The sequence below is a fragment of the Pagrus pagrus genome, assembly GCF_965226575.1.
Source record: "Pagrus pagrus genome assembly, chromosome: 11".
Lineage (NCBI taxonomy): Eukaryota > Metazoa > Chordata > Actinopteri > Spariformes > Sparidae > Pagrus > Pagrus pagrus.
In genome coordinates, this window is record NC_140195.1 from 21,949,902 (window position 1) to 21,977,695 (window position 27,794).

At 42.4% G+C, this 27,794-nt stretch overlaps 1 protein-coding gene across 3 annotated transcripts in view; it reads right to left on the bottom strand.

The window, feature by feature from the left end:
* Positions 1 to 27,794, bottom strand: part of sema3b (sema domain, immunoglobulin domain (Ig), short basic domain, secreted, (semaphorin) 3B) — an 82,152-nt gene that overhangs the window by 26,630 nt on the left and 27,728 nt on the right. For 2 of the 3 annotated variants that reach the window (XM_084366706.1, XM_084366707.1), the window contains exon 2: positions 381 to 916. In XM_084366706.1, coding sequence (XP_084222832.1) covers positions 381 to 573 — 193 coding nt within the window. In that variant the 5' untranslated portion in view covers positions 574 to 916. Of the gene's footprint in view, positions 1 to 380; positions 917 to 9,533; positions 10,271 to 27,794 lie in introns of those variants that run through there. The other variant, XM_084366705.1, reaches the window with a different exon arrangement.

The window sequence follows — 27,794 nt, forward strand, 5'->3', positions numbered from 1 at the left end:
AGCCTGTAATTGCTGGCTTTCAATGATGGAACACATCCCCAGTTTATGTGGTTGTGTTGGGCACTGGGCCGCCTTCTAACTCACAATGCTCCAGATGAAAAGCAAAAACCCTGCCAATGTGTGTTTAAGTCGTGTGTGTGAGTGTGCATCTGTTTGTGTATGAGTGTGGCTGTGAATCAGAGCGACCGCAAATTACTTCTGGCTACCGTTCACGACTGTTTACTTTGAAAAGGATATGGCGAAATCTCCCGTGAAACAGAGAAAGTGTGTGAGTGCATTACAAAGCTTAAAGTACGTATACGAGGCAAAGATTCACACGCGGACCCATAATGAACGAGCCGAAACGCCTCAGCTTCCCTCCTCAAAGCTTTGGTTCTTACCTTTGTATGAGAGCTTCATGCGTGGTGAGGAGGACGAGGAGGAGGAGGAGGAAGAAGAGGAGGAGGAGGATGAGGATGAAGAGGAAGTGCGGGTCATGGTGCCGGAGGAGGCGTGGGCGGCGGCCAAACCCAGCAGGAACAGAGAGCTGCAGGTCACCATCATGGCCGCCATCATCATCATCATGGTCATCATCTTGGCACGATTAGAAGAAACTCCCTTCAAAGGTGAATTTCTTTGTGGTTTTCAGGTGGATTATGGGATATTTTTAGATCCCACTCAGCAGTGTGCCCAAGTCCACCTGCCTTCGGACTGGTTTAGTTCAGCTCTGCTGATTCTCCTTCTTGTTTGTTTTAACCAAGCTTAGGTCTCTTCCAGTCTTCCTTTCAAGTTCTTAATATTCAGTGTGATCTTTATAATATCCTCCTCGGTTCTGAAGAGTTCTCTTGGCAGATCCACAGCTCCTCCCGTGAAGGACGACCGAGTTCACCTCTCACATCCGAGACGGGACAAAAACGTCACACATGGGCACAGAGACCTAAAAATAGAGACAGAAAGGGAGAGGATTTAGAAATGGACAGGACTGAAGTACGTGTGCTCGTGCCAGGGATGCCCCTGCACACGCACACACACACAAACGCACACACACACACACACACACACACACACACACACGCACACACACAGAACACTGTCTGAGGTATATTTAGTGAGAGTCAGATTGATGCCCCTGCCAGGCTGTGTTAATGCCAGCCTCCATTATGGCAACAACACTATAATCTCTTCACATTACAGCAAGACTCGGGACAGTATCCAAAACACACACACACAAACACACACACTGACCGTGGCGATGAAGGCTGTGTGTGTGTGATAGAGATATGCCATGCCCACTGCCAAGCCAAGCACAATCTCTCCCTGTCTGTGGCACTGCCAACTCAAAGTGGCTTCCCCCTCTCTCTCTCTCTCTCTCTCTCTCTCTCTTATTCTCTCACACTCTCTCTTTCTCTCTCTCTTTCTCTCTCTCTCACTCTCTTACACTCTCTCTCTCTCCTCCACAGTGGCAGACGGTGTCACCAGATGAGATCTCGTCACTGCTGAGGACTAATGAGCCAACAGTGATGTGGATGGATGTAGTGGATGAGTGCTCGTCAGAGAGTCACACAAAAATCTATGTTTTCCAAATGGGATTTGGTGTCAATATTGGATCACAGATGATATTAAAAATTATCCAAAGTTTTCTAAATCTTGTTTAAACACAGCTTCTACAATATGAATGTGGACTTGCCGGTGAGGGAGTACAGAAAAAGAATCTTTATTAAGTTACTTGAGACTTAAGTCAAATTCAAAGCGACAGATTTCTTATTGTTTCGGAAAAATCCCCAATAACTCGCTGCCTCGGTTGCCAGCGTGTTGTTGTAAACCACAGCTCCACCACAGCAAGAGTTGGAATGAGGTCACTGCTTTGTAAGTCCACATCTATATGAATGTTGTGTGGTAAAAAAAGAAAAAGTGTGCGCACAGGACACACACACACCTCTCTTTCAGTACTTTGGACTCTGTGGTCAGCTGCAACAATAAAGCCTTTCAGTAGAAACAGTCTCCTTTATTATATTACACCTCACAGTTGGCACTCGGTCAGTAAGAGGCAGAGAGTCTGCTTTGCTCTATTCACATTTAGTCTTATTCTTCTCCGTCGCCTTAAAAATATCTCTGTGGGTCTGATCTATCTCTGTTCTTCGTCAGGTCTTTTCTGTAAAAACACCTTGTGTCTTGGAGTGAAATCAGCTACTTGGCCACCACGAGGCTGGATCTGTCTGTGAGTGACCGGGGCAATATCACACATAAAACACCAGTTATTATATTTCTTTATATGGCAAAGAGCCAATTTTCAAAAGTTGGCCCAGCTGCAACCCAAACTTGGTACAATCACACTTCCCAAAGCTAGCCAAAGCATTGCTGCTGGAGCTGACTCTCAGCACAGATTGGCCCAAATATGCAACCCCAGAACTTATCCAAATCAGTCATAAATATGGGCTAAACCTAATGTGCATTTTTGCCACTGGGGAGTCCATTGTCCCAGTTCCACTACCAATGTGGTGGGCTTTTAGAATACTTTAATTGAAGGTAACACCTGTCTTATGGCTCTACCAACAGAGAAGATGCTCAAGATGCTGCAGCTTGGCGTTGTTTATCACAGTACAAATGTATTCTGTGCATGTACAGAGGTGGTAAGCGTTGTATACATAAATGAACTCTGCAGTAGATGACATTGTGATGTCATTTCTTGGAGGATCTTCAAATGCTCTCTTTCAAATCTGAACAACTAAAGCTACATGTTTATGCAAGTGAAAAAACAATAATAAATGATAAGTTTTTTTTTTAAAGTGTTTTGATCAAATTTGATCAAATAAAAACACATTGATCCAAAGATTTCTAAATGTATGAACATGAACAAAAAATGTCACTTATTTGAACTATGTGCATATTTTGCTTTTTGAGAAATGCTTATTTTTTATGAGCACAGTTTATTTTAGACTGATTTAAAGGTCCATTTCCACAGGGTTAATAAAGGAACTGAGATTATAGATAGATGAATTCTGGTGATTTCTTGACTTAAATCGGTTATCAGTGACCAGAGATGACGTTTGACGTTATGATCGGTGTTTTGTGACAGTTTCACCATCATCATCTCGACTATGTTTAAAGCTGAAACCCCCTGAAAATTCACCTTATTTGTTTTTTAGCTTTACATTCATGTAAGCTGCAAGCTGTAATGATCACCTTTAAGTATACACTATATGTCGACTGAAATACATAAAGATGAGAATACACACACAAACACACACATGCACGCACACACACACACACAGCCGTCCAGGCTGTTGGCACAGAGTTTTATGAATAATGGAGCTATTGAGGCGTGGAGACAGGAGAGCTCTCATAAGCTCACGCTCCCAGGCCACAACACAACAGAACAGAGCTGAGCAGGAACATAAACTCTCACATACCCTGCAGTATGTATACACGCACACACACATGCACACACTCATGAATGGACAAAAGCGCACATGCAACCTCTTGGACAGCACAAAACCCTCTGAAACAGTGAGTTGTAGCAGAGAGGCGTTGTGAGGTGTGAATCGTCTGGGATGCTGTTAGGGCTCTGGTCTGCTAAGTTTGGGTGTGAAGCAGAAAACAGTAAATCTCTCCAGCCGATGTCAAAGAAGTGATTATGTGTGTGAAATTCATCAGTAAAGTGTGTGAGGGAGATTGGAAGATGTGTGTGCGCTCCAGATTCTTTGCTGAGCTGCAAAGACGCTGCAGTATTTCAAGGAGAAGGACGTCAGTGCTTTCGTCAGCTGCAGCTCCGTGACACGCAAACACACGCATACACACACACACACACACACACACACACACACACACACACACACACACACACACACACACACACACACACACAATTCACCTCACAGTCCCTGGGAGTGACAGGGGCAGAACTCTTACACTCTTGTCAGCTGCTATAAAAGGAAGGGCCGGTCCCATTGTTCCTCTGAGTCTCCCCGAGCTGTGTGTGTGTCTCAGCGTGTGTGTGTGTGTCTCAGCATGTGTGTGTCTTCCAAATCAACCATCATAAGTTGAAGAGAGCATCATTGTTCCTCACACATCCTCGCACAGGCACACACGTGTGCAGGAGCATATATACTCATCTACAAACTCTGACTTCTCAGCACTTAGATCTGCACACACACACACACACACACACACACACACACACACACACACACACACACACAAACGCACAAACTCCTCACATGCTCCATAATGCATCTTAATAAAAAAGCCATTGGGCCCGCTGACACTTGCATTCAGTTCAGCTTCAATAGACACGGAGCAGCGGCATGCCAAGAGGGAGTGGATTAAAAATAAAGACAGAGAGAGATTCTTTAGCAGGGGGGGGGGGGGCAAGCCGTCCTGTCAAAAAACAGCCTAATAGACGTGGGCAGACAAAGCGGGCCGCCTCCAGGGTGAGACGGGCCTTTCAGAGCGAGGTTAGAATGCAACCCTACAGTACAGCACACAGTAATGAATGAATGGGTATCAGCAGTTTAACCTGTAGCCCTCCACGACAACAGGTTAGAGAACAGAGGAAGGAGATAAAGAGTCAGAGACAAATAGAGAGAAAGCAACAGAGAGCGATACAGAAGGAGAAAGTACAGAGATGGAGGACAGATGTAGAGGAGAAGGAAAAAGTGTAGGTGACTGAGCAATGTATAGACATCACACCACTTCAGTCCTGTCCCACGGAAAAAGGGAAGGCGACGGAGCCGGAGGGATGGAGAAGAAAACGAGCGAGGTGGGGGAGAGAAAGGAGCCAATTGTTTGGCCTTCGGGAGAAAAGAGTTCCCCTGGCCTGGGACCAACAAGTCTAAGCCTCCCTGCGACGGGGAAATGAAAGGAGAGAGGGATGGATGGAGGGAAAGAGGAGGAAGAATGAGGAGGAGGGAGGGCTGAAACAGCAGGTTAGTGAGTGATAGAGAGGAGTTAGAGGGGGCAAGAGACGGTGGGAGATTAAGTAAATTATTTGAAATGCACAGCCCGACCTATAACTTAAAAAAAAACTATAACACTGGCTGATTGTTAAGGGGTTAAATGACCAATGTTTATGTTGGCGGTAACCACTACTGACCCTAGTAATTACAATGGGAGCACAAAAAAAGAATTCAATAAAAATCTAATTTGTTATACAATAATATTTTTGCCTAACTGTTCTGATGTTTGATGATATATTTATGTTAAACAATGAGACAAAAAAAAAATCCAATTCAGGTGAAAAGATTTTTTTAAAGGAGACATAATATGCTCATTATCAGGTTCATAACTTTATTTGGGTTACTACTAGAATAGTAGTAATAGTAGTAAATGTAAATGAATGCTTTAATGCTCAGAAAATCAGAAAACACATCAGTTTTCTCATAGTGTCCAGTGCCGCAGCTCTGTATTCCCCCTCTGTCTGAAATGCTCTATTTTAGCTCCTGTCTCTTTAAGGCCCCCCTCCTGAATACCCAGTCTCCTCTGATTGGTCAGCTCACACATGCCTGAGCCAGCACCACTCACCGTGTCACCGGATGGCTCTGTTGTGTTTTAAGCTTCCAGTTAGCTTCACTTTTACCGTGAATATAGGTATAAATTATACAAATGTGTGACATGGTGATGTAGTGTGATGTCACAAAGTCACAGAATTAATAGCGGCACCACTGATGAGGGGTTTCAGGAGCAGTGTTTTCTGTGGGAGAGAGGAGCTTCTGTTGGCGTGGACTTTGGGCTTTTTAAATTTCAAGCTCTTTTACATGCACAAGAACCGTTAAAACGAGAAAAAACCTGATAGGTCTCCTTTAATTAGTCCATTTATTTACATTTTATGAGAGCAGTGAGCTCAGTATACACTTGTGTATATCAAGGCCTCCTGCATTTCTGATGCTGACACAATGAGTCAGATTGGACCACGCAAGGAGAGAAGAAGGGAGCCAAACGAGGTGAATTTAATCAATTACTTCATTTATGACATTTACTATTAATAGTCTAAATAATCTGTCTTTGATTTGTGTAACCACATAACAAAGAGTTAATTTGTTACATTCTTATCAGACTCTGTCATTTCGACGATAATAAAACACATCTGAAACACATTGGAATTGCAAGCACACGTGGCATGGCACTAGCTGTTTTCATTCTTTCATTCTGGCAATTTACTGCTGTTTGAATCAAGTTAATAAATTGCGTTGCCATAAATTTGATATGCCTATCATAAAAAGCGCTCGTAGTATGCATAATATTTAGCGCAATGTGAGGGTGCACGCTGTGTATTCATCACATTATGAAGACTCACCTCCTATCTGAGGACAAGTAATCCACACAATGTTGAACTTTTTTGTTAATCTTATATATATATAAGGTATATTGGTTTCAGGGTTGAGGTTGGAAAATAACAACCATTTCGATACTGAAGAAAGGTTTGGTGCTCAACATGTAATTGTGTTGGTTAAGGTTTGGGAAAGCATCCAGGGGCTGAATGTGAGCCAGTGTCTTCGCAAGTTAAGTGCAGCAAGCATGCAAAAAGTAGGAAGAGTTGATGTTTTGATTCAGCTCAGATAAAAGTCTGTTTGGCTTGCGGGTCTGATTGCTTCGTTTCCAGGCAGAAGAAAAAAAGCACATGGAAGCAGAAAGCCCCTAAATGTGCAGCGATAAATAAGGGAGGAAGAGCAGATGATGCAGGGCAGCGCGGCTGTGCGTCAACATGCTGCAGACCTTTCCTATGTCTAGAGGGAATAGATGCAGAATACAACAAGCATATAACAAACAGCTCTTTTACAATGACTTGAAGCATGAGGTCTTTTTTTCTTGTGCAGAACAGGGAGAGGAGCGCTGCCTCATTACCCTTGAAACCAAGGAAACGATAAAAACAGACCACCAATGGAGAGAACGAAGTCAGTAGAAATTAGTGTGTGAAGTGAAAGTACAGGATTATACTGTTCTGTGTTGTATTTCATGCTTCAAATACAATACTTAATTTTGGGGACAGCACTGTGGTGTGGTGTACGGACAATAACCACACCCTTAATACCTGAAAAACGAGGGTGATTACAGTGGACTGTAAGGAGCGACGCACTACCTCAAGCTGTGAGCGTGTGTCAAGCTTCAAATTCTTTGGCTTTCACATCTGTGATGATCTCATCTGGTTCCTTCCTCCATCCTGATTGTAGGGGCACCTTTACTTCCTGCAGAGTCTTTAAAAAGCTCACCTGTGTCCCAGGATACTGAAGGACTTTTAACCCTGGTATCATTGAGAGCATACTTATCAACAACTGCATCTCACTGTGGTATCTGAACTGCTCCGCATCAGACCATAAAGCACTCCAGCAAGTGTTGAAAACTGCCTACTGGATGCCTTTGAGGATATTTACCATAAACACCTCCTGGTCAAGGTGAAAATCAAAGATGCATCCTACCCTGACTGACCGTGAACAGGTGTTACAGGCACGTCGGCTGAGGAAGAGCTTCTTCCCTGAGGCTGTGACCCTACTGAACCTGTCACAGCACTTCGCATTGTCACATTACATATATGACATTCACATACATGAAACCTATTAGAAATTGGAACCATTTAATATATTGACATACATTGTATATCCAGCCAATACAAATATGTATGTTCATACATGTAAATTATGTATTTAGACATACATGTCACATACAGGATATTGTTATTGATACATATAACATATGTATTTGTATAAATAGCTAATATACAAACTATACATATATGCATATAAGATAATGTGCACATATTCGAATGTTAATGTATGTGCATGTACACATTTAATCGTGGGTATTTCATATATATTATAAATTTTTATCTTTACATATACATATTGTTAACTTGTATGAGCGAGCATATAATACCAACATATAGACATGTTCCATATATGTACAAATCCAAATGTTACTATGGGTATTTTATATATATTATAAACCTATATCTGGATATATCCAAAGGATGTATGTACTGTTGTTAACAATCACATATCGCCTTATAGGTAGCATAAATGGCAGCATCACTCTTGATGTAGGGGCATACTTGTGATATGTTACATTTCCGTATGGGGGTAGTAGTAACTTCTGCACCTGCACTTCTGGATAGACGCTAGGCGCATTTTATAGGCTTTGTACCTGTACTCTACACATTGACAATAAAGTTTAATTGAATATAAATGAGCCATAACTGTTACTAAGAGCTACAGAGATTTACAGGCTCAGTCATATGAAGGCTCAGAAAAGAATTTAAAAGGCTCTCCATCCTCTGTGTAATGTGGCTTAGAAATACAGTCTTGTGTTCAGTGGAAGTTCTCGGGACAAAGCTGGTTACAGGAGTAAATGTTTCACACACACTCATCCACACACTCAACCGGCAAAGTAAAGCAGCTGTAAGCCAAGAGTGACTACCACTCTTTATGGGATTTAGGCTGAAAAAAGAAAGTGAGAAAGAGAAAACGAGACAATCCGGGGCTGGAAGCCTGGTTGTTCTGAAAGACACCCAGTGAATGAAGGAGCCGGGGAGGCTACAGCGCTCTGCTGGTCGCTGGTACCAAGCCATCTGGCCCAACATCATGAGTGGAAAGTTTCCCAGCCTGCGAACCCGTGGCTAGCGTTTGTTCAGTCTGGCTAAATTGTTCTCAAAGTTTGAATGGGAAAAATAGAAGAAATAACAAAATAGTGTCTGCCAAACCTGCTCGGCTGGTGCACAGAATGTGAAAGTTGTGCATCCTGCCAAGTCAGATCTGTCCTACTCATGATTATGGATATCTTTTTATTCTTACTCTTATTCTTTTATCTGTGTAGCCTGCACAGTGAGGGCCAGGAGTGGTGATTGGATTAGTATTTTTGTGGATACCCTGCTACACAAGGAAGAAATATATATTGGAGAACTGCCCTGCTGTGGTCAGAAGAAGGCTTAAACCTCTTGTCTGGAATAACAGCTCTGAAAAAAGAGACAATGAAGGAGCCACTAAGGCGAGGGCAGCCTGCTGGTAGCTGGTCGCTGGCCATTTGGCCGTGTTAAACCCAAGAGCAGCAGTAAGTCAGGACCTTACAGAGCTGCCTCTGGTCTCCTGACTGGAGCCGCTCCAAACAGCTCTCTGAGGGAAGACAACTCACTCTACTCTCTGAATGAAACAACAGAGCCGATTTCAAAGCAGTTCTCTGAGGAAGAAGCCCACATGTCATCAGCATGACTTGTTAAAATATATTGTGGCTTGAATTGGCTCTGAAGTAGCACTGCTGCACAGGATCAGGTCACAAACACAGCAGGCTGAGTGAAACATGAACTTTATATAAATGTATTAATTATTTCATCATTATTTTACCTCTGCTCAGTGTGCCACCTTCAGTTAGTTTGGGATTGGATGAATCATTTATGGAACACAAAGTGACAAGTGTGTTATTAAAGTCCGAACCACAAGATTGATTAAAGCATTGATAGAAAAGCCTGAAGTATTTCTGCACCACGTCATTATGTTGAGTCTAACTTGAAATGAGTATAAGCAGTGACCCTAAATCTCCTCCTGACTGGACCGCAGTCCAAATGAACTCACCTGTCCATCCGTTTCCAGGGGAACCGAATTCCAAAGGAGTTCAGAACATTCCGGGTCGGGATCAGCGTCCACCTGAGCCCAACAAGCCTCTGACAGCGCTGACTGTTTCCATAGTTACTGTTCTGCTTTTTCCTGCTTGACCTCTCATAGTCCTTCCATTGCAACCAAAAAGAAAACAAATGTCCATATGAGACAAACCCTCTTGATTATATGCTCACAGCATAGAGAGTGCTGTATACACACCTACACAGACTCACTGAGCTCTTGATATGTGCTTGCAAAGCAGCCATCCTCAGGCTTGTGCATGTCTAAATTCAAAGAGAATGCACAGAAAAGTTTGGCTGGAAGCAGGTGGAAAGTCCAAGAATTGGGAGGATGAATAAAATTAAGTGTGAGGCAGGTAGAAATTCCTGTAAAAATTGTTTTCAGAAAGCTGTGAAAAAAAGCTCTTGAGTAATTCCAATGATGGGAATGGTGCCTGGAGGGCAGAAAGAGAGCAGCGACACAGTGCCACTCTGGTGGGTGAAAGTCCAGTGAGTCTTAAAAAAAGTCCAAAAAAGCAGCCGGTGTGTGAGTTAAAGAGCGGCGCAGTGAGATCTGAGTATTCTCCCTGTCTGCAGTCAACTCCACTGATGAACGGCTGCACTCCAGCTCCACTTAGAAAAACACACAGCCCTATGCACACACATAAAACTCCTCTTAACACACACACGCGAGGAGTTCACACACACACACGCACGCACAGAGTTTTCACAGGAGCTGAGCGGAGTAGAAGTGCTCAGAGGGAGAGCAGGCAGGAATAATGGACTTAATTCAAGAGGAGAGAGAGAAAGAGGGAGAGAGAGGGAGGGGTTGAAAAGGTGGGAGGTGAGCAGAGGGGAGTGGAAAGGGGCAGGGACATGCACTGTGTTGCTCTGTGTATGCATGTGTGTGTGCTGCTGTATGTCCATTGGCCTTTAAACTCCATCACTGCGATCAGTGACTTTAATTAACATCTACTGAGACTAAATACAGCAGCAGAGAGACTCCCCCAGCAGCACAGACTCGTGACTTGGGCTCGAGTCAGTCTGAAAGGCCTCTATTCACTGTGTGATTCCGGTGAAAGTTGAAACTGTGAACTGTGAATCGCTAAAACCATAATTTGATAAGCGTGCAATGGAAATTGGCTCAGTGAACAATGCTGACGTACATGAAGCAAGTAACTGAAACGTCCACTGAAGCTTCGGCTCTGCTTGCATTTTTTAAGATCTGCATTCGGGGTGTCACCACATGCAAATTTGAATGTTAACCGTAATATTTAAATATGAAATATACAAGGTAATTTATGGGTCATCATACAACACAGGGGTCGCATAACAAAATGAAAAGTTCTTAAACTCCTTCATAATGCATAAACATGGGACAGATAGTATTTACAGTTTTTATATACGTTAACATGTGGTGCATCTTTTGAATTTGCATTGGGGTGAATGTAAACAGCAGCAACAAGATGGTGATGATAATGTAATCACCATCTTCACAACGGAAGTTCCACATCTGGGAAACACTGTCCATCAGCTTTGACTGTGTTAGCTCCAGGCAGTGGGTGCTGTGTGATGTGACTCGACTTGAGGCGAGACTTGATACTTACTCTAACTCATGACTTGCCTCTAAAGACTTTGGATAACAGAGCAGTTTGTATAAAAATCACAACAAACACAAACAGAGAGAAAGGGAGATATCCAGATTACGACTATATGCTGGTGTGGACAGCTTGTAGGCTGATAAGATGCTGTAAATACAGTGATTGGCATTATAACATATGAGGGTTTACATCATCCACTGCACATATCAAAGTTGAAGTATGGGTCAGCTATTCATGGCCATGTCAGCCTCTGACAGCATGAATGTACATTATGAAAGGAACGAAAAGTGATATGAAGTTTCAAAAAGTTTCCTCAAAGGTGGTGTGGTTGGACTTAGGGCTTAGTAAGGGCTGTTTGTGTTTTACTTTCCTTCTTTTTCTTTTTCCTCACAGAGTATTAATTTCATGACACATTTTCACGAGGCATGAAAAGTATCAAAGCATCTATTCAATATGTCAAACTCCTCCTGCAGCATAATCCTCTCCTCTACTGTCCATTATATACTTAGTATGCTCCTAACACGCGGTGTGGATGGAAAATCACATTAAAATATATGAGAGAATGGACAAACTTTCTTAAATAGTTCTACTGAGGTAGTTTCATCACCGTCACAGGTGCCATGTTCTGCCATGATATGTAATTTGTGTTCCATAAGAGCTAAGAGAGTTCAAGAGCTACACACATCTTCAGAGAACTAAAGTTGCATCCAGTAACTACTGTTTTCTAACGCCGACTTTGGTATCACAAACATGTTAAAGTAAGCCAATTTCTCCGTTGTTGTCTGCAAGAACCAACACAAACATCTTCATCTACTCCAGCCATCAGTGAGGATTTTCTTTTTTGATGGACATCAAACAACAACAACAACTGTAAAACTCTGTTTGTGCTTACCATTTTATGTCGGACTGATCTCTCAATGAGAGCCAGCAACATAAACAGTAAGATGCGCTTTCAAACTCAAACTCAAGGATGGATCATTTCCAAGTTCAACTTTTGAAGCTGTATCCTTTGCCATTTTCCATCTATTTTAGCACGCTGGAGCAACGTTATAATCGAATATTGTGATATAATACTGTCACTGCATAAAACACAACAAAAAAACAACCACAATGGAAATTTTTAGGTCATATCACCCATCCCTTGTGCCAACTACCAGAGTTACATGGTCTGCAGGGCTTTGCAGACCACATGGGATGTGACGCCAGAGACTTTATACGGACCAAATTCCAAAATATGAGTTTTATTACAGTCAGTTCTGTACCACTGCCAATTCTTAGTGACAGTGTTACACTCACAATTTTACTATGTGTGTGTGTGTGTGTGTCCATCTTTTCCCCAACTGCCCCTCTTCTTTAGTCTTCATTCCAATGACATTTGCAGCGCTGTGCCTAGGCAACCCAACATGCGCATACACACCAACAAACCCAGTAGGGGCAGGGTCCCAATACAGAGAGGTCATGGGTCACACATTAGGGGTTTCACTGCAGTATGTGTGTGTTGTTTTCAAGTTTGCCTGCATTCTTACACACAATGCACACTTGCTTTCAGTGCTTTAAACACTTTGATGCAGATGGGCATGTGCACAATTAAAGCTATGTAAGCGAATGTGTGTGTGTGTGTGTGTGTGTGTGTGTGTGTGTGTGTGTGTGTGTGTGTGTGTGTGTGTGTGTGCTTGTGCAGTACTTTTTCAGCCCACTGGCTGCCCCCTGCTGACCTGTCTGTCATAAACCAGTCTGATGTCTCTACAGGCTGCAGAGTGAGCACTGTGATCCTGACAAAGGCTTTTGTCTCAGCGTAAAGCCTCTGTGCTTTTGAAACAGATGAGGGCTCAGTTTCCTAATAGCGTCTTAGTGAATCTTTGTTTTATTGCGAGTCAATGAAGCGAAATGATCTTTAGATTGCAGTGGGACCACAATCAGACTGGTGTCTCCCACGTTGGAGTCTCCTCCTGTGGTCTATTGGGTCTATTTATTATTCAATTATTCAGGTATTCCAAGAATAGATAAAGAATAGAAGAGATAAAAGCAGAAATCTATAAATATTTAATTTATTATATGTCATATTTTCTTTTTTGAGTTGACTTCTGAGTTTTGCACGCAAAGGGCTCCGTGGTCAAGTCAGCACTAGAACTTTATATGCTATGTCCAGTGAGACTTTCAAAATAAGGGCTTCTTGGTAAAGTTAGCAACAGTACACAATATACAACACCCGGTTAGACTTTCAAAATAAAGCATGCTGACAGACAGCTAGCACACATTATGACTTTGAGAGTGTTATTAACATTTTCAAATGGTCGCAGAAAACTACTTGGTTGGGTGTAAGCAAAAATACTAATTGGTTAGATTTAGGGTTAGGCAAAGTAAACTTCTTGGTTAGTAACTCAGACTTGCTTGCTCTTTATACTACTTTACTAGAGGGGTGCTTTGATAAGTGGTGCTAGAGGGGTACCTCCAGGGTCAAACGTTAATGTTAAGGGCCACTGACCAGGCGGCTGTATTTGATGAGTTGGGAGTGAGAACAGGCTGATTTAGCAGATTAGCTTGAGCCATACAGTACACCAGTTACTGTATATATTTAACTCACATTGTAAAATGCATATAGTCACATGTAATAATACCTAAACAGAATATAGAACCATAAAAGAACATTATTGGGCTGGATTCATTCCCAAAGTCAGACCTCACCGCTTTCATAAAGTGATTGGGATTTTGGTTTTTCGGCTTGTGTTTTACATTGTGCAATCAAATGAGCAGAAATGCTCACATGACAGCACTAATTACTGTACTTACGTATACAATACTATTTATGTGAGTACTTCCAGAATGTGCTCTTATACTCCTGGGTACTGTAGGTTTGATTTTTATACCAGAAATAGTTCATTGAGGGAGCCCGTAGTCTCACGCTTTACCTTTCAACCTAGAGCTGATTAAATATTATTTAATGCCACTTTTCTCAGACTGTGTTACAAGTACCATTGGTGGTATGCGGGCTCCCTATAGTAGTGCGTGGGGGAATCCCAGAAATGTGTTTTGAACATGAAAAAGCTTAAATTAACTGTATGTTTTTTATGATCAAATTACTGCAGAAATTCAACGAATTATACTTCCTGTAATATCTTTGTTTCTACAAATGTAGCTCCAAACGGGAACTATCGGGAAGAGGAATGCGGAAGAGAAGGGGAGTATATTGTGTAGCCCTGTTGAAATGGAAGTTGACAACAGTACCACAGGCACCTGCTGACATTAGCAGCCCATCAACGCAAAAGAGTACACTGAACAGAGTAGGCCTACTGCTGTATTTTAATGTCATCATAATGGTGGTACCTGACAAGCCAAATATTTTCTGAGGTGGTACAGAGTGTAAAAAGTTTGAAAGCACTGATTTCATGAATAGGGAACATCAAAATATCTATAAAATTGAAAAAAGAGCCGATTCCAAACATCAGCCAAGCTTATTGCATATAGACTTTATTTTCAACACATGACAGAAATAGAAAGAACTGTTGTTCTCTTAAGATGATTATCTTAACCATGTGTGTTATATAATGCTCAGTATGCATAATGCACAACATCATACACCAGCACCATCAAAGAAAAATGTTCTCCTGCTGGATTACGTCACTGCTGCAGAAACATTCCTGTTTATTGCATTACATAAACATGCTTCTATGGCGCTTACAGATTCTAGAGGATATACAAACATTTTGAAACTGTTATAACCTACTCAGCAGATACAGTAACACTAACCTGAGTGTAGCTGCACAGTGACAGCTGCCAGCTACTCTTGACATCTGCTGCTAAATAGAAATATACAGACAGACTGGGCCAGAAGGGTCAGCAGGGCCAGACCCCAGAATAGGTCTACCAGGTATTTAGCATTAGGTATTCCAACTGTGAGGGCACATTATACTAATATTAATGCAGCAATGAATCACTTTGACGGCATGGTTAAACAAAACAGCCAGAATAAAAGGATAATACAAGTGCCTCAGTGTTGGGAGGTCATGCTTCATTGAAGTTAATGACACCATATTGACTTCAAAAACTGCACCTATTAACACAAGTGCTGTGGAGAGCAGAGTGTTGTTGTTGTTGGAAGAGAATCTCTGAGCAAAATATTGGATTCAAATAGTGATTTCAACACTTTAAGACGTGATTTGGTATGTGGTTGTGAGGTTCAACAGCCTCAAGCTTGATTCTGTACTGTCTGACGTTGTACCTGTGTCCAATTTTACAGGCCACCTTCTTGGATAAAACGTGGCCAGTGAGTGTGTGATGTTCATTGGACGGAAGACAAGTAGGCTGATTGTGCGTATCCTTCCTAAAGAAGATGGGTTACAGAGAAATCAGTAGCCAGCATGCAATGAGTTTTGGGATTTGTACATGGCTTTTGAAGACCTTACTGTGCTTGGTGAAATCAATCGATGAATGAGAGTGTTCATCTGAATTAATCTGAAAAACTATAAGAACTAGGCATTCGCCGTACCTCATCATGGATGAGTACATTGTCGAGAAACTAATTCAGGAGGCATCATACAGCACTTTTTGGCACCTGCTGACTCCTCCTGATGATGCCCCTCTTTCCAGGACAAGCTGGCTTTGTTGGAAACAAGCTTCCAGCCTATTCAGTTACGCTGAGTATAGTTTGATCGATTGTAAATGTACTGTCTGCTCCCTTCAACATCTCTTTATATTTGACTGCATAACTGGCATAAATCTACACTGGCACATTACATTGCTTCGATGAGGACTGGTTTTAAAATCCTGTGGGACAGATGCCGTTTTTAAAGATTCTTCAAAAGCAAGGGTGGAACAATGGATTCAAATGGCACGTATCTGCAGCAGATGAACCGTGGCAGTAAAATTAGATTGATGGGTGGGTTAGAGTGACAACTGCCAACATTCATGCCAACAACAGTGCAAGTGTTGCGTTATAAACATTTGCTCAACAGATGCAGAAATATCCGTGCCTAGATGCCATGCCTGTAAAATTAGCAGCATGAAATACCAACTAGAAGAACTTTTTCTATTTCTCCATGTGTTTTGAGCGCTTAGTTGGTGCTGCACACCAACCTGACATAAAACAAATACCAGTACTAAGTGGATCATTAGTACCATTGCAACTATGGAGCCCGTTCTGCCAGCTGTAACCACATTCGTGTCTCATTTACTGTATGTGTGTGTGTGTGTGTGTGTGTGTGTGTGTGTGTGTGTGTGTGTGTTTGTGAGCTTTTGAAGTTAATTTGTCTATTAATAGCGTCCACAGTATTGGGCCAGGAGTTGAACACACATGACTGATGGAGTTTAGATTGGCGAGGACAAAAATTGTGTTTTGTGGGGGTTTATGGTGAAGAGCCATTTATTCACGCAGGCTGACCCAAATTCTTCGAAGCTTCTACCGTTGCTGTTGCAATCAAACTCAATTCCAGATTTGAAGGAAGGAGACATTATGTCGGCTGCAGTGCAAAAGAAGAAAAAGACTGATAGATGGAGCTCTTCTACTTGGGTTCGAAGAGTCTCAAAATCCGCAAGATAAAAACCAGCAAGGGAGCAATTCTGCTGCATGCGCACAAATGCGATCTCATGAGCACGGGACAGTGACCAACCACGCTTGCAACTGCTCACACCCACTTGCTTTGGACTTTGGAGTTGGGGACAGTGGCAGTCTTCATCCCCTAGTAGACTCATAATCACAATCATAGCAATATGTATATAAGTAAATAATGACAACAAGTTTGATAGCTTGTGTTGTGCCTCCCACCCAAGCCAAAGATTTAAACATTTGTTGATAATTCTCACTAAAGATTCAAGCCTGGGACAGCCCTAGTTTTAAAGGTGACAATGGTAAATTAAGGCCAGAATTCAAAGGTAGCTCTCTGAAAACACAAGAGGCGGCAAAACAGCAGATTAATTACAACTGCTGCTCTTTGGCCGTGGAGCCAGTGGCCCTATGACTATGGGGACAACTAGCTGTGAGGCGTGCAGCGGATTGAGGATTTTTTACGACAAAACTAGAAGTGATTGTGGAAAGACAAACCAAGACTGTTTTGGTGAGTTTCATTTATTTAATGTTGAGTTTGAATGAAGTGTGGTTTACAATGAGTATGTTTGGTTTAGTTTCTTCTTAGGTAAAAGAGAGAAACTTGGATTCAGAAGGTGTACAGTTGTATGTCTTCTGTTTAGTAAGGAAAATAGCAGTACGAGTATTTCAGGATGGACCGGGGCTAGCTGGTTAGCATTTATAATGTTTTAAAGTATAATTACAAATACAAATAGCTCCTTTAACAATTAAGCGATTCTGCCTCTGAACAGAAAGAAATGACACAAAAAAAGGTTGGAAAAATAGGGATGAAAGGTAGAATGAAAATAAGTATAGAAAGGAAGGAAATATGGAAATGAAAAATGACAGAAAGAAGCGGGAAAAAAGTCTTGTCTTAACTAGTCTCTGTATTCACGCTCAGCTAGCTTGCTATCAATATCCAGCTGTACAATATATATCCTGACGGGTCATCCATGACACGGTCCCCTGACCTCCTGACACCACGGGGATTATTGGGGCCCCGACGCAGAGTGGCAGGAACGTAAAAGAGAGGGAGAGCGTTACAGTTAGAGACTGAGAGAGGTGAACCCTGGGGGCACAGGAACCCGTAATCCTCCCTGTTTCACTTTGATGTGATCACACCCAACTGAAGGATGGAGGATGAAGAGGGGGGCCGTGGTTTGGTGTGTCAGGAGGGCAGTTTGTGTGGGTGGGTGAGGGGACTAACTGTGGTGCCAGGAGGCTCAGAGGTGGGGAACACACACTCACAGGCACGCAGTCACACACCATCTGGCTCGGAGGGTCAACGGGTGGATGAGACCACCTCCAAGCACAAGCATGGTTTTAGTGACACATTTTCACACACACCTCGGAGCAGGTTCTGAAGGTCACTGAGTGGATTATAGCACCTTGCATGACCACGGCTTTGTCTCTTCCACACACACATACATATAAACACACACACACTCACAATAAGCAGTATTTCTCGGTGGAATGCACACTGCTGCACTAGTTCCCACCACTATTATGTCCAGCTGACTGATCACCAGTGAAGGCCTGTTTCTACCAGATGTGGGAAAAGAAAAAGTGATCAGGTTTATAAATCAGGACCGACTGTCTGATCTAAAGTAACTTGAATTTCTCTTCACATTTATGAAGAAATATTATTTTATTTCTGTCATATATAGACCTGTGTTAGAGCGGGCAGGCAGAGGCTGGTTTTCGAGAGAGAAGTACTGCAAAGGGCCCTGTAATCCTGAGCTTCACTTTAATCAAACCTCGGCTGGTGGTACACTGCTGCTATTTCTGAGAGAAATCAGCACAGATCACAGTGAGGACGGATGAAAGACAAAAACCTGGGAAATCACCTTGTAAAAGAACGAAGCTTTAAACTTCAGCCCGCACACAGACAACACACTCAAACTTGTAGTCTTTAAGGGGCCCACACATACATCATCTCTACGGTTGGGTACCGAACTCTGAATTACGTTGGTAGGCTACTGCTATCAGTCAGTACTGATCACAGTAAATCAAATTTCAGTAGAGTGAGACTACCTCACAGTCACAGTGAGGAAGGGCAATGTCAACCCGAAAGTGTGGTTACACTTAACAAAACCAAACACCAACGAAACACTCCACACTCCAGGACAACACACCATGCCCAGCGTGTGGGGAGGGCAGAGGGAGGAACAGGGATCTGGGTTTTATTATGTGTGGTATAAAAATGTTCTAAATAAAATAACAAAATATTCTGAATGAACAAACAGTGTTGAAATTGAGAAGTTTGAACTCATTTTTTGACTGAAATTACATTTTTCTAATTAGAATGATTAAGTACAAAATAGGTTACGGTACTGAATTCCAGGTACCCAACCCTGTAATGTTTCTGTATGCCACTAAATCAGTTCTCGACGTATTTCCTTGACATTTTGAACTTATGTTGTACATGTTATACAACACACCATCCCCTCAAAACATATACATGTATGGAGCATAACAAAGATCTCTGCTCTGTTACTATGACTGCTTGATTTTTGTACATGTACATTGTAGTTTTTTTGGATACTGAGCTACCCAGATAACAGATCAGGCCAATATATTACCTTGTCGCCTCTTCTTGAGATGTGATTAGTGTTGAACATATTTTCTCAAATGAGAAAGATTCTGTACTAGATTAAGGAGAAAGAGTGGGTGTGGTGGATAAAAGGATCTGAAATGTGATGAGATTTTGTCTTTCAGTTAATAAACTGAAAGACATTTTCTTATTCTAATGATTTTAAAGACAAAATCTCAAAATCCGGACTGTCATTAAAACATTTGGCTTTGGAAAGACATTTTTTTGCTGAAAAGCAGGCAGATAAGACAAACACACACACACACACACACACACACACACACACACACACACACGGACACTGCAGTGCTGCTGTGCTGCCTCATTAAGGCCTGAGACGTGATAGCAGTGAGCAGACCCAACGAAATGATTCCTGATCCTGATGGGCACTGATCCAACCAGACAGGCTGCTCTCAGCACCACTGCGGATTAATAATGTGCGCACACACACACACACACACACACACACACACACACACACACACACACAGACACACACACACGATCGCAGAGGCACACAGTACCCAAGGGGTTGTTGAGACACTAGATTGTGCAGTTATTAGTGTGTGAGTGTGCATATACACCCCCGGGGTAAATCTGAGACAAGCTCAGCAATGAGCAGATTTCATGAGAACATTAGTGGTTCTGACACACACACACACACACACACAGGTGGATGTACTTGTTATGCATATACACATATATGCACACTGTATGACACTATCTGGGGCAGCGTGAACACAGTGGGTCGACCTATAAGTCACAATATATGAAAATGTATTATTTATATGTAAACCCAGTTTTGACTACATTTCATTTGTTACCTTTAGCCTTTCAGCTAAAACCTGTCATGCATGGTATAAGCATTGCAGAAATGCGTGGATTCAGAGTACATCACATTTCTTAGGGACTAAGCTGCTCTGGAGGCAGAAATAATCCTCCTGGTGAGGTAAATCTCACAGAAAGAGTTGTTGAATGAAGCTCAATGAAAAAAGAAAAGGGCAGTGGAAGTGCAGGAGGTAATTTAATGAAGCCCTGAGCTTTTGCAACCACTCAAAGAAAATGCAAATCTAGCCATACTGACCAACACCAACACGTGTTCATTAGTCTGATTCACATGCATCTTTCACATTATAGCCAATCAGTGTCAGACTTTAAAACCAAGTCGGGTGCAGGGAAAGGTCAGATAATGTCTAAACCTGTCAAACCAATGAGGGAGATTCTTCCTGGCACTGGTGGACTCAGGGAGGGGGCACTGGGGGTCGATCACCCCGCTGGTGCCCCCATGTTCAAAACACTCAGCAAAAGTGCCCTTTTGGGTGCCCCTATGGTAGATAAAACATGATAGAGTGGCGTCTAAGGTGCCCTCCCTGCGGAGAAAACGTGATAAAGTGTCCTCTAGAGTCCACCACTGCTTCCTGGATGCTTGTTTTGGTCTAAAAGGTTTTTTTCAACCAGTTGTGCATCCATTAAATTCCTTCAATCAGGGCATCTACCTCGTATATTTTGCAATCTGCCACAGTGTTTTACTAACACATTAACAAGTGAGTAAGAAAGTACAAACTTCAATCAAAATTTTCAATTTCAAGTCCTTTCAGTTTCAAGTGTGTCATAACGAAGCCGGAGAGATTTATCACTCTGGTGAGAAGAAATGACTGCTTATTCTGAACCCCTTGTACACAACACGCTATCAGCCAAACCTGTAAGTACAGACCGTGTCAACCCTCACTTACAATCACTTTCCCAAAGTGAGGCATGCAAAATATGCAGCTGCTCACTTCTCTCAGCCAGACATGGAGAGCAACAACACACATGTGCACACACAAAGACACACACACGTTTATCCTGCAGACTTTATCAAACACGCAGCCTGTGATCATAACTGCTACAGCGGATTACACGAGTGGTTGAAGTACCTTCAGCTTTGCCATAACTGTGATTTCACTTTTATATTCAGGCTGTCAAAACAAATGCTCACACACAAACACTCAACTCCAGCACACACACATTATTTCTTAAGTGTATTGAGCGCTGTCTGTGTCTGGCGGGCGAGAAATCCCCACCGTTAACTGGTAATTGAAGGAAGCTAGAGGGGGAGCATAAAAAGGGTGAATGAACGAATGAATGAATACCCAGGAGAGGAGCAGGGATGGATGAGTGGATGGATGGATATGTAGCAGTTGTAAGACCATTAATGTGGGGCTTGAGTCTCCTTGAGTGCAGTATCTCTGGCTAGAACAAGTTACAGACTCTGCTATGTTAAAAGTTTTTCCATTGAGGCCACCCATAAGGCACCTGATAAAGTCTTCAGTGGAGGCAATGAGCAGGGAGGATGATAAAGGACTGGAACAGGAACTCTCATAAACTTAAAATGATTAGATGATGAGAAGAGGATAGAAGAAGAAGGGATATAAAGAAAACCGCAGTGGCCACACACATTCTTTCCACCATCTTTATAAATTTTTCTTTTCATTGCGGGCAGATCCATGTCCCTGTGTTGTTGTTGTGTTATTCAAATATCCACCTCTCTCTGGACTGCAGATCTTGTCACTGCTAACTCCTCTGTCACTGTGCTGGAAAGAAGCGCTACCTCCATGAAAGGCTATGGAGCTACCCATCTCTGATCCACCTACAACCATGCGGACAACCAACCTATAGAGCAGAGACATGATCCCTCACCGGCTTGTTCCAACTCAAAACTAAAGCTTGATTTATGCTTCTAAGTCGAATCTACGCCATGATAGATGCATGGCCTACGCTGTAGCTTGACACGCACCTCCTTAGAAATATAACTGCATGTTGTAGTGACTCCATTCGCGACGACTGTGATTGGTTTGCTTGGTAGGATCCCATTTTCCAGCTTTTCTTCTGGGGCTTAGTGGTGGTGGTAACACAGGGAATTGTGACCTTGGTTTTATTTTTCTTTTGCTGCTGCAGTTGCCCCTTACCGGCTGGATGCTGCTCTTTGCTGCCAAAGTGTCTCTGGGCTACAGAGAGCGGACAGGCTGGATGTCTGAAGTCCATGCAGCCCCTCCACAAGCAGCCTGGTTGCAAACGCCGCCTGGCTGAAACAGAGTCCTTCACACTCCGCCTGTCCACTCTGCGTAGCCCAGAGACACGGCTGCTAGCCGAAGGGATCCGTTCACCACTGCCAACAATGCAGACATGCCAGCGCACATGCATAAATGCTCACTATGGCATCATCTACTTACATAGCTTACAGCGCGGGCTCTGCATGGAGCCTACGTGCAACCATAAATCAGCCCTTAATCTGGCAGCCCGTCCTCATCAGAAAAACAATCATATAAATAGACTGAACGCAGTTTAAAACAACCCATACTGACATCTGTTCTGGCAGGTGGCAATCTCTAGTGGCTTGGTAATTATTGAGGCTGCAAAGGAGAAAGTCAGGTGAAGTAGAATTAAGAGTGTCAGTCATTGGAAGGAGGTAGGAGTGGATTGTTTCTCAAACAACACACAAACAAAACCTACATCCTATTCATGTCCAATAGAAAAACAAAAGTCAACGGTGAGTTATTTTAACATACTAATGTAGTGAGGTTATGTCACGTACATAAGTTTGGTTTCATATGTAAGTAACCTAGTTATTTTCCTAAACCTAACCGGGTAAAGTTGACGAAACCCAACCAAAACGTGACTGAACGACGGAGGGCTGGTATGTCTGTCGCCGGTACGCTACAACAGTCATGTTATTTTGTGATCAGCGATACAATATATGTCGTTTCACTAGACCTATTCAGTTGTTACGTATGAGGATGAGTTGGGATCACGCTACAATAAATGAAACCAAAGCTCTCTAAAAATCCTAAATGCTGCATTCAAGAGCTGAACTAAACTGAAATCTGGACACTGAAAAGGAGCAGACTGTACTAACTGTACAAAAAGCAAATTCCTGCATCTCACAGGAACAGCAGAAAATTCACTGCAAGTCATGATGCGAATTTGGTCCCCGAGCATGAAAGCTCAACTTATTTTGGGTTTTAATGCCACTAAAATTTAAAGACCTTTTACAAATCCCGATTGGAGAACAAAGGCTTTTTAACAACAGCACTCAGCTGAACAGCAAAGCCTTTGAAGAACAACGTGAGCCCACATTCATTCCAGACACAAAGCGGGGCAAAAAAGAGTCACACACCTTCACACACACCGACGGTAGATGACACAAGGTGTGATTTCAGGGTTGCCGGGGGAAACGTGGGAATTCACCTCGTTATCATGGAGGCAACAGCTGTTATTAACATGGCCCCAAAAATCACAGAGAACAAACACTTGCAGACACACACCGAGGCAAAATGTGGAACTTATATACTTGAAGAAATATGCAACAACTTCTAGTTTCATCTGATGCCAGCCCCGGCTAAATATAGAAAAACCTGCTCTGCTTTAGTTCGAACAAGCACATCAACTCAAGATGTCCAGTCACAGCTGGCAGACAGGAGGCAGTATTAAAGCATCACACACCAAATTTGAAGCTTCTAAAAAAATGTTGAAGTATGTCCTGGTGCTTCTGATGAATCTTATGCCTCTGTTTAAACATTCGCTGTGTTATATTCTACAATTGCTTCCCCCGCTGCTCGCTCGTGTGTCGCCTATTTTCAGACCAAAATTTATGGAAATTTGTGCCGTGCCTATTTCAAGCAAAACCTGGTAGTTTATTCTATTTATGGTGCTAAACTGGGTCAAATATACAAATATAATGAAACCATTTATACACCACAGCCTCTGCCTCCAGGCTCACTCCATCCATCTTGTTTGAGGTCACAGGTAGTCGGCCAAGAGAAGGAAGATTAGAGTGCTCTAAGTAATAGGCTGTCCTGACCAAACAAACTGTCATTTCCCTCTGTTTTGGCTCGGCTCTTCTTCTCCTTCCACCCTTACTTTCCTGCCCTCCCTCCGCTCCTCCCCTCTTCTTGGAGCCAACGTGTCAAGAGGAAAAAAACAAAGCTGTTTAAACTCTGAGCTGCATGAAAGGCTAAAATGAGGGAGGAAGGGAGGAAGGTATAGAGGGAAGGATGAAGGAGGGAAAAGTTCAGAGGAAAAATGAGACAGATGTTTAAATTGCAGCTGATAGACACTTTATTTCTACATAAACAGCACGACATGTAAGAGTAAAAATATGTGTTTTTGATTTTGGGCTGAACTGTCGCTTTAAAATAACTTAATTAATTCATATCTTCCCACAAACATGACATGACAGCAGAGACAAATCCTGCCCAATCCGCTGAATGATCTTGTTTTGATTATTTCCCCGCTCTCAGCAAGTGGTTTAGGTCGTTATTAAATGATGTATGGCACATCAAACCATCACTCACTGCGTCTTATAATATGAGCAGTAATCCAAATCATTAGGCAACATCTTGGACCTGGAAACTTGGAATGAAAAATGCTGCAATCCACGGGGGAGAAGACAAGCTTAAACACAAGAAGTGATCAGCAGCCAGTACTGATCAACAAGTACAGGACATCCAAACAGGGACGGGACATACTGAACCTGGAAGACAGCGCAGATACGCTCGCTGTCACTGACAGCTAGCGCTCCATAAACATCATCCAAGTCACACACACTGTTCTCTTTTCGCTTTAGGCTCTTAAAAAAGATTAATTACTCAGTTTTATGACTCAAGGTTTGTGCCTTGGTTTGCCCTCCGCAGTGTAAACATGTGGAACTTGTGGGTCGCTGGTCTGTATTATCTGTACCGTCTCTCAGAACTTGCACAGAGGCTTTTACTTATCCAGCAGCTGCAGCAAAACTCTTACCAGAAAGTATTAAATCTATCTTTCTGATCTCGGTGCCATCTTTTGCGCAGGCTTGTGTCAGAGGACAAAATCAAGGAAGTATTAAATGCCAAGCATAAGTGAAATCTCCTTCCAGAACCAGTGTCTCCTTTCTATTGGATAATCTGAAAAACCTCCTGTCAACACTCTTTAATAAAAACTAAAAGAAGTTTTAATGAAAACTTGTGTCCTTTAAATGGTCTTCCCTTTAAATCTAATTCCCTTTTACTCCTGCTTTCCCCGTAATTTTCGCAGTAATACAAGGATGCATCATCACTCCCTCAGATGGACACCTGGTTTCAACCACAGACTGTGATTAATCCAGAGGCCTTCCAGCAGTGCTGCTATGCCTCATACAGCAGATAAATGGGCTCACGATCTCTCTCACTGTGTAAATGAAACCACAAGTCCATTTACGCCAAGGCTCCGCAGCCAGGCTTGGCTAACGTGACTACTCCCGAACACATTAAACGTAGCCTGCAGCCTCCCTCCTGTGACCGCAGCACACCCCGCTCCAACGAAAAAAAGAGACAACAGTATAGTCCTTCTCCACATGTGTTATTACTTAAATAGGAATTGCCATGTTGGCTGAATCAGGTAACATACTGTATCTCCCCCAGAAGAGAGGCAAACAATTTGACTGAAATAACATGAGAGACAGAGACAGAGACAGAGACAGAGATAGAGACGATGACGTGGAAAAGAAAAAGGACAGTTTTGGACAGCATTTTAATTTAAGGTTAGAATAAGTTTAGTTTGAGGTAATGCACCAGCTTTTGTCAAAGAGGTATTTCTTTCTTTACACAAACTCTTATAAAAGTACATATAGTATGTGTATGCATGATTAATCACATTGTGGGGACTCGGCTGCCATCAGAGGACAAAAAGCTGCCCTCCACAAGATGAACCATGAACCATAATTAGTTTTGCTTCGAGATATGTGTGTGTGAAGAGGAATCTGTATCTCTGTTTTTGATATCTTAATGACTGTACAAAAGGTAATGTTGGGAATCATGCACGGCTTTGAAACCCAGAGGGGTTCTCATTAAAGGGCAACTCCACCAATTTTACAGATTACAGTGCGCTCACAGGTGATGTCACTCTCTGACTAAATTGCATTGTGGGTAATGTGGCGACTTTGAAAAGCACTCCACATTGCATTCCTACAACACTGTTGGACAGTTTAAAAGCAGTCAAAATGACACAGCAGAACCAGAGATATCACTTTTTTTCATTGCAAATTTTTCCTCTAATTCAAAAACTGGCTCCTACATTACCCACAATGCAACTTAGATACTGAGTGACATCACTGTAGGGAAGTTTATCAGACTACATTCAGCCACAAAAGACTGTATACTTCTTTTTCCGCGTATAAAGTTACTCTTGAACTGATTTTTATGTCCACTTTGGGCCACATAATTACAACACTGACGTACAAAGTTAAAAAACAAACAAAAACTCAAAGTAACTTAAACCTTTAGTGGTCGACTTTTGTCTTCCTCTTCTGGCGTTCAGAGTTACTACACAAACAACCTATGACGCGATTACTTTCTCCCTCGGATACTTCTCCCTTCAGCCCCCTTCAAGTCTATCTTTGCTGGATGATGTAAAAACGCATCGGTACCGGTGACTGTAGACACTTATTATAACGAAATACAGAGACATTTATGTGGCGATGATCAGCTTCTTAATCAGCATTGTGTGGAGGGCTTGAATGAAACTTTCATCAATATGTAAGTCTCTCAATGCAGGTTTACGATGTTATGCAGAAGTACTGTTTAGAACTGAGTTGCAAAGTGAAGTAATACTTGTTAGTTTCCCCTGTGTGTGTGTGTGTGTGTGTGTGTGTGTGTGTGTGTGTGTGAGGCCTGTGTGACTCGTCTTGTACATCTGTTGATCATTAGCAGGATTCTCCCTCTGATACTGTCTCAGTCCTTCTTGCTGTCTCACTGCGTGTTCCTGTGTTTGCTTCTCTCATCTTTGTCCTCACATCTGTCTTACCATTTATCATGTTAAAATCACTTCTAATACGTGATGTCATGTGTAAATATTCTCTCTCGACTTGAATTCTATCTGCCTCCAACTCCTTAATTTTTTCCTCCTTGCTTCTGCTCTGTCCAAAACCTCAAACTGTTGAGCTGAATTTCAGGAAGGATTTGAACTAAAGCAATTAGGAGAAAACGGCACCAAAGAAAACATTTATCACAGGTTTCTAAGAATTTTTGGTGGGACACCATCTCAAAGCCGTCTGACGTAGGTAACCACACGGAGGATGAAATGTGATCCACAAGATGATTCTTTAATTTCCCATTTCAGCTGTTTTCATTGATAAATAATTTGCAGACGTGCAGAGGAGGCCATTTAAAGATTTTCCACTCAGGCTTTCGCGCACAGTTCTGTATCACAAATCTTATTCTACCATCAAATGAGTGTGTGCATGTTTGGGTCAGTGGCCCTCATTATCACACAGAGTTTCCAGTGACCAGGAGTGTGTGTGTGTGTGTGTGTGCATACTGTATGTGTCCTCTTGTGTGTGTTACATGCAACCTCGCATAACCCCAGCTAAGAGTTGGATTCAGAGTGTTTGAGGACACTGAAAGAACATTGCCTGTGGTTTACCGAGGCTTGGCCAGAGGAGTTGAAAGAAAAATTGAAAATTTTGAATAATGAGCCGACACTGTAGATGTC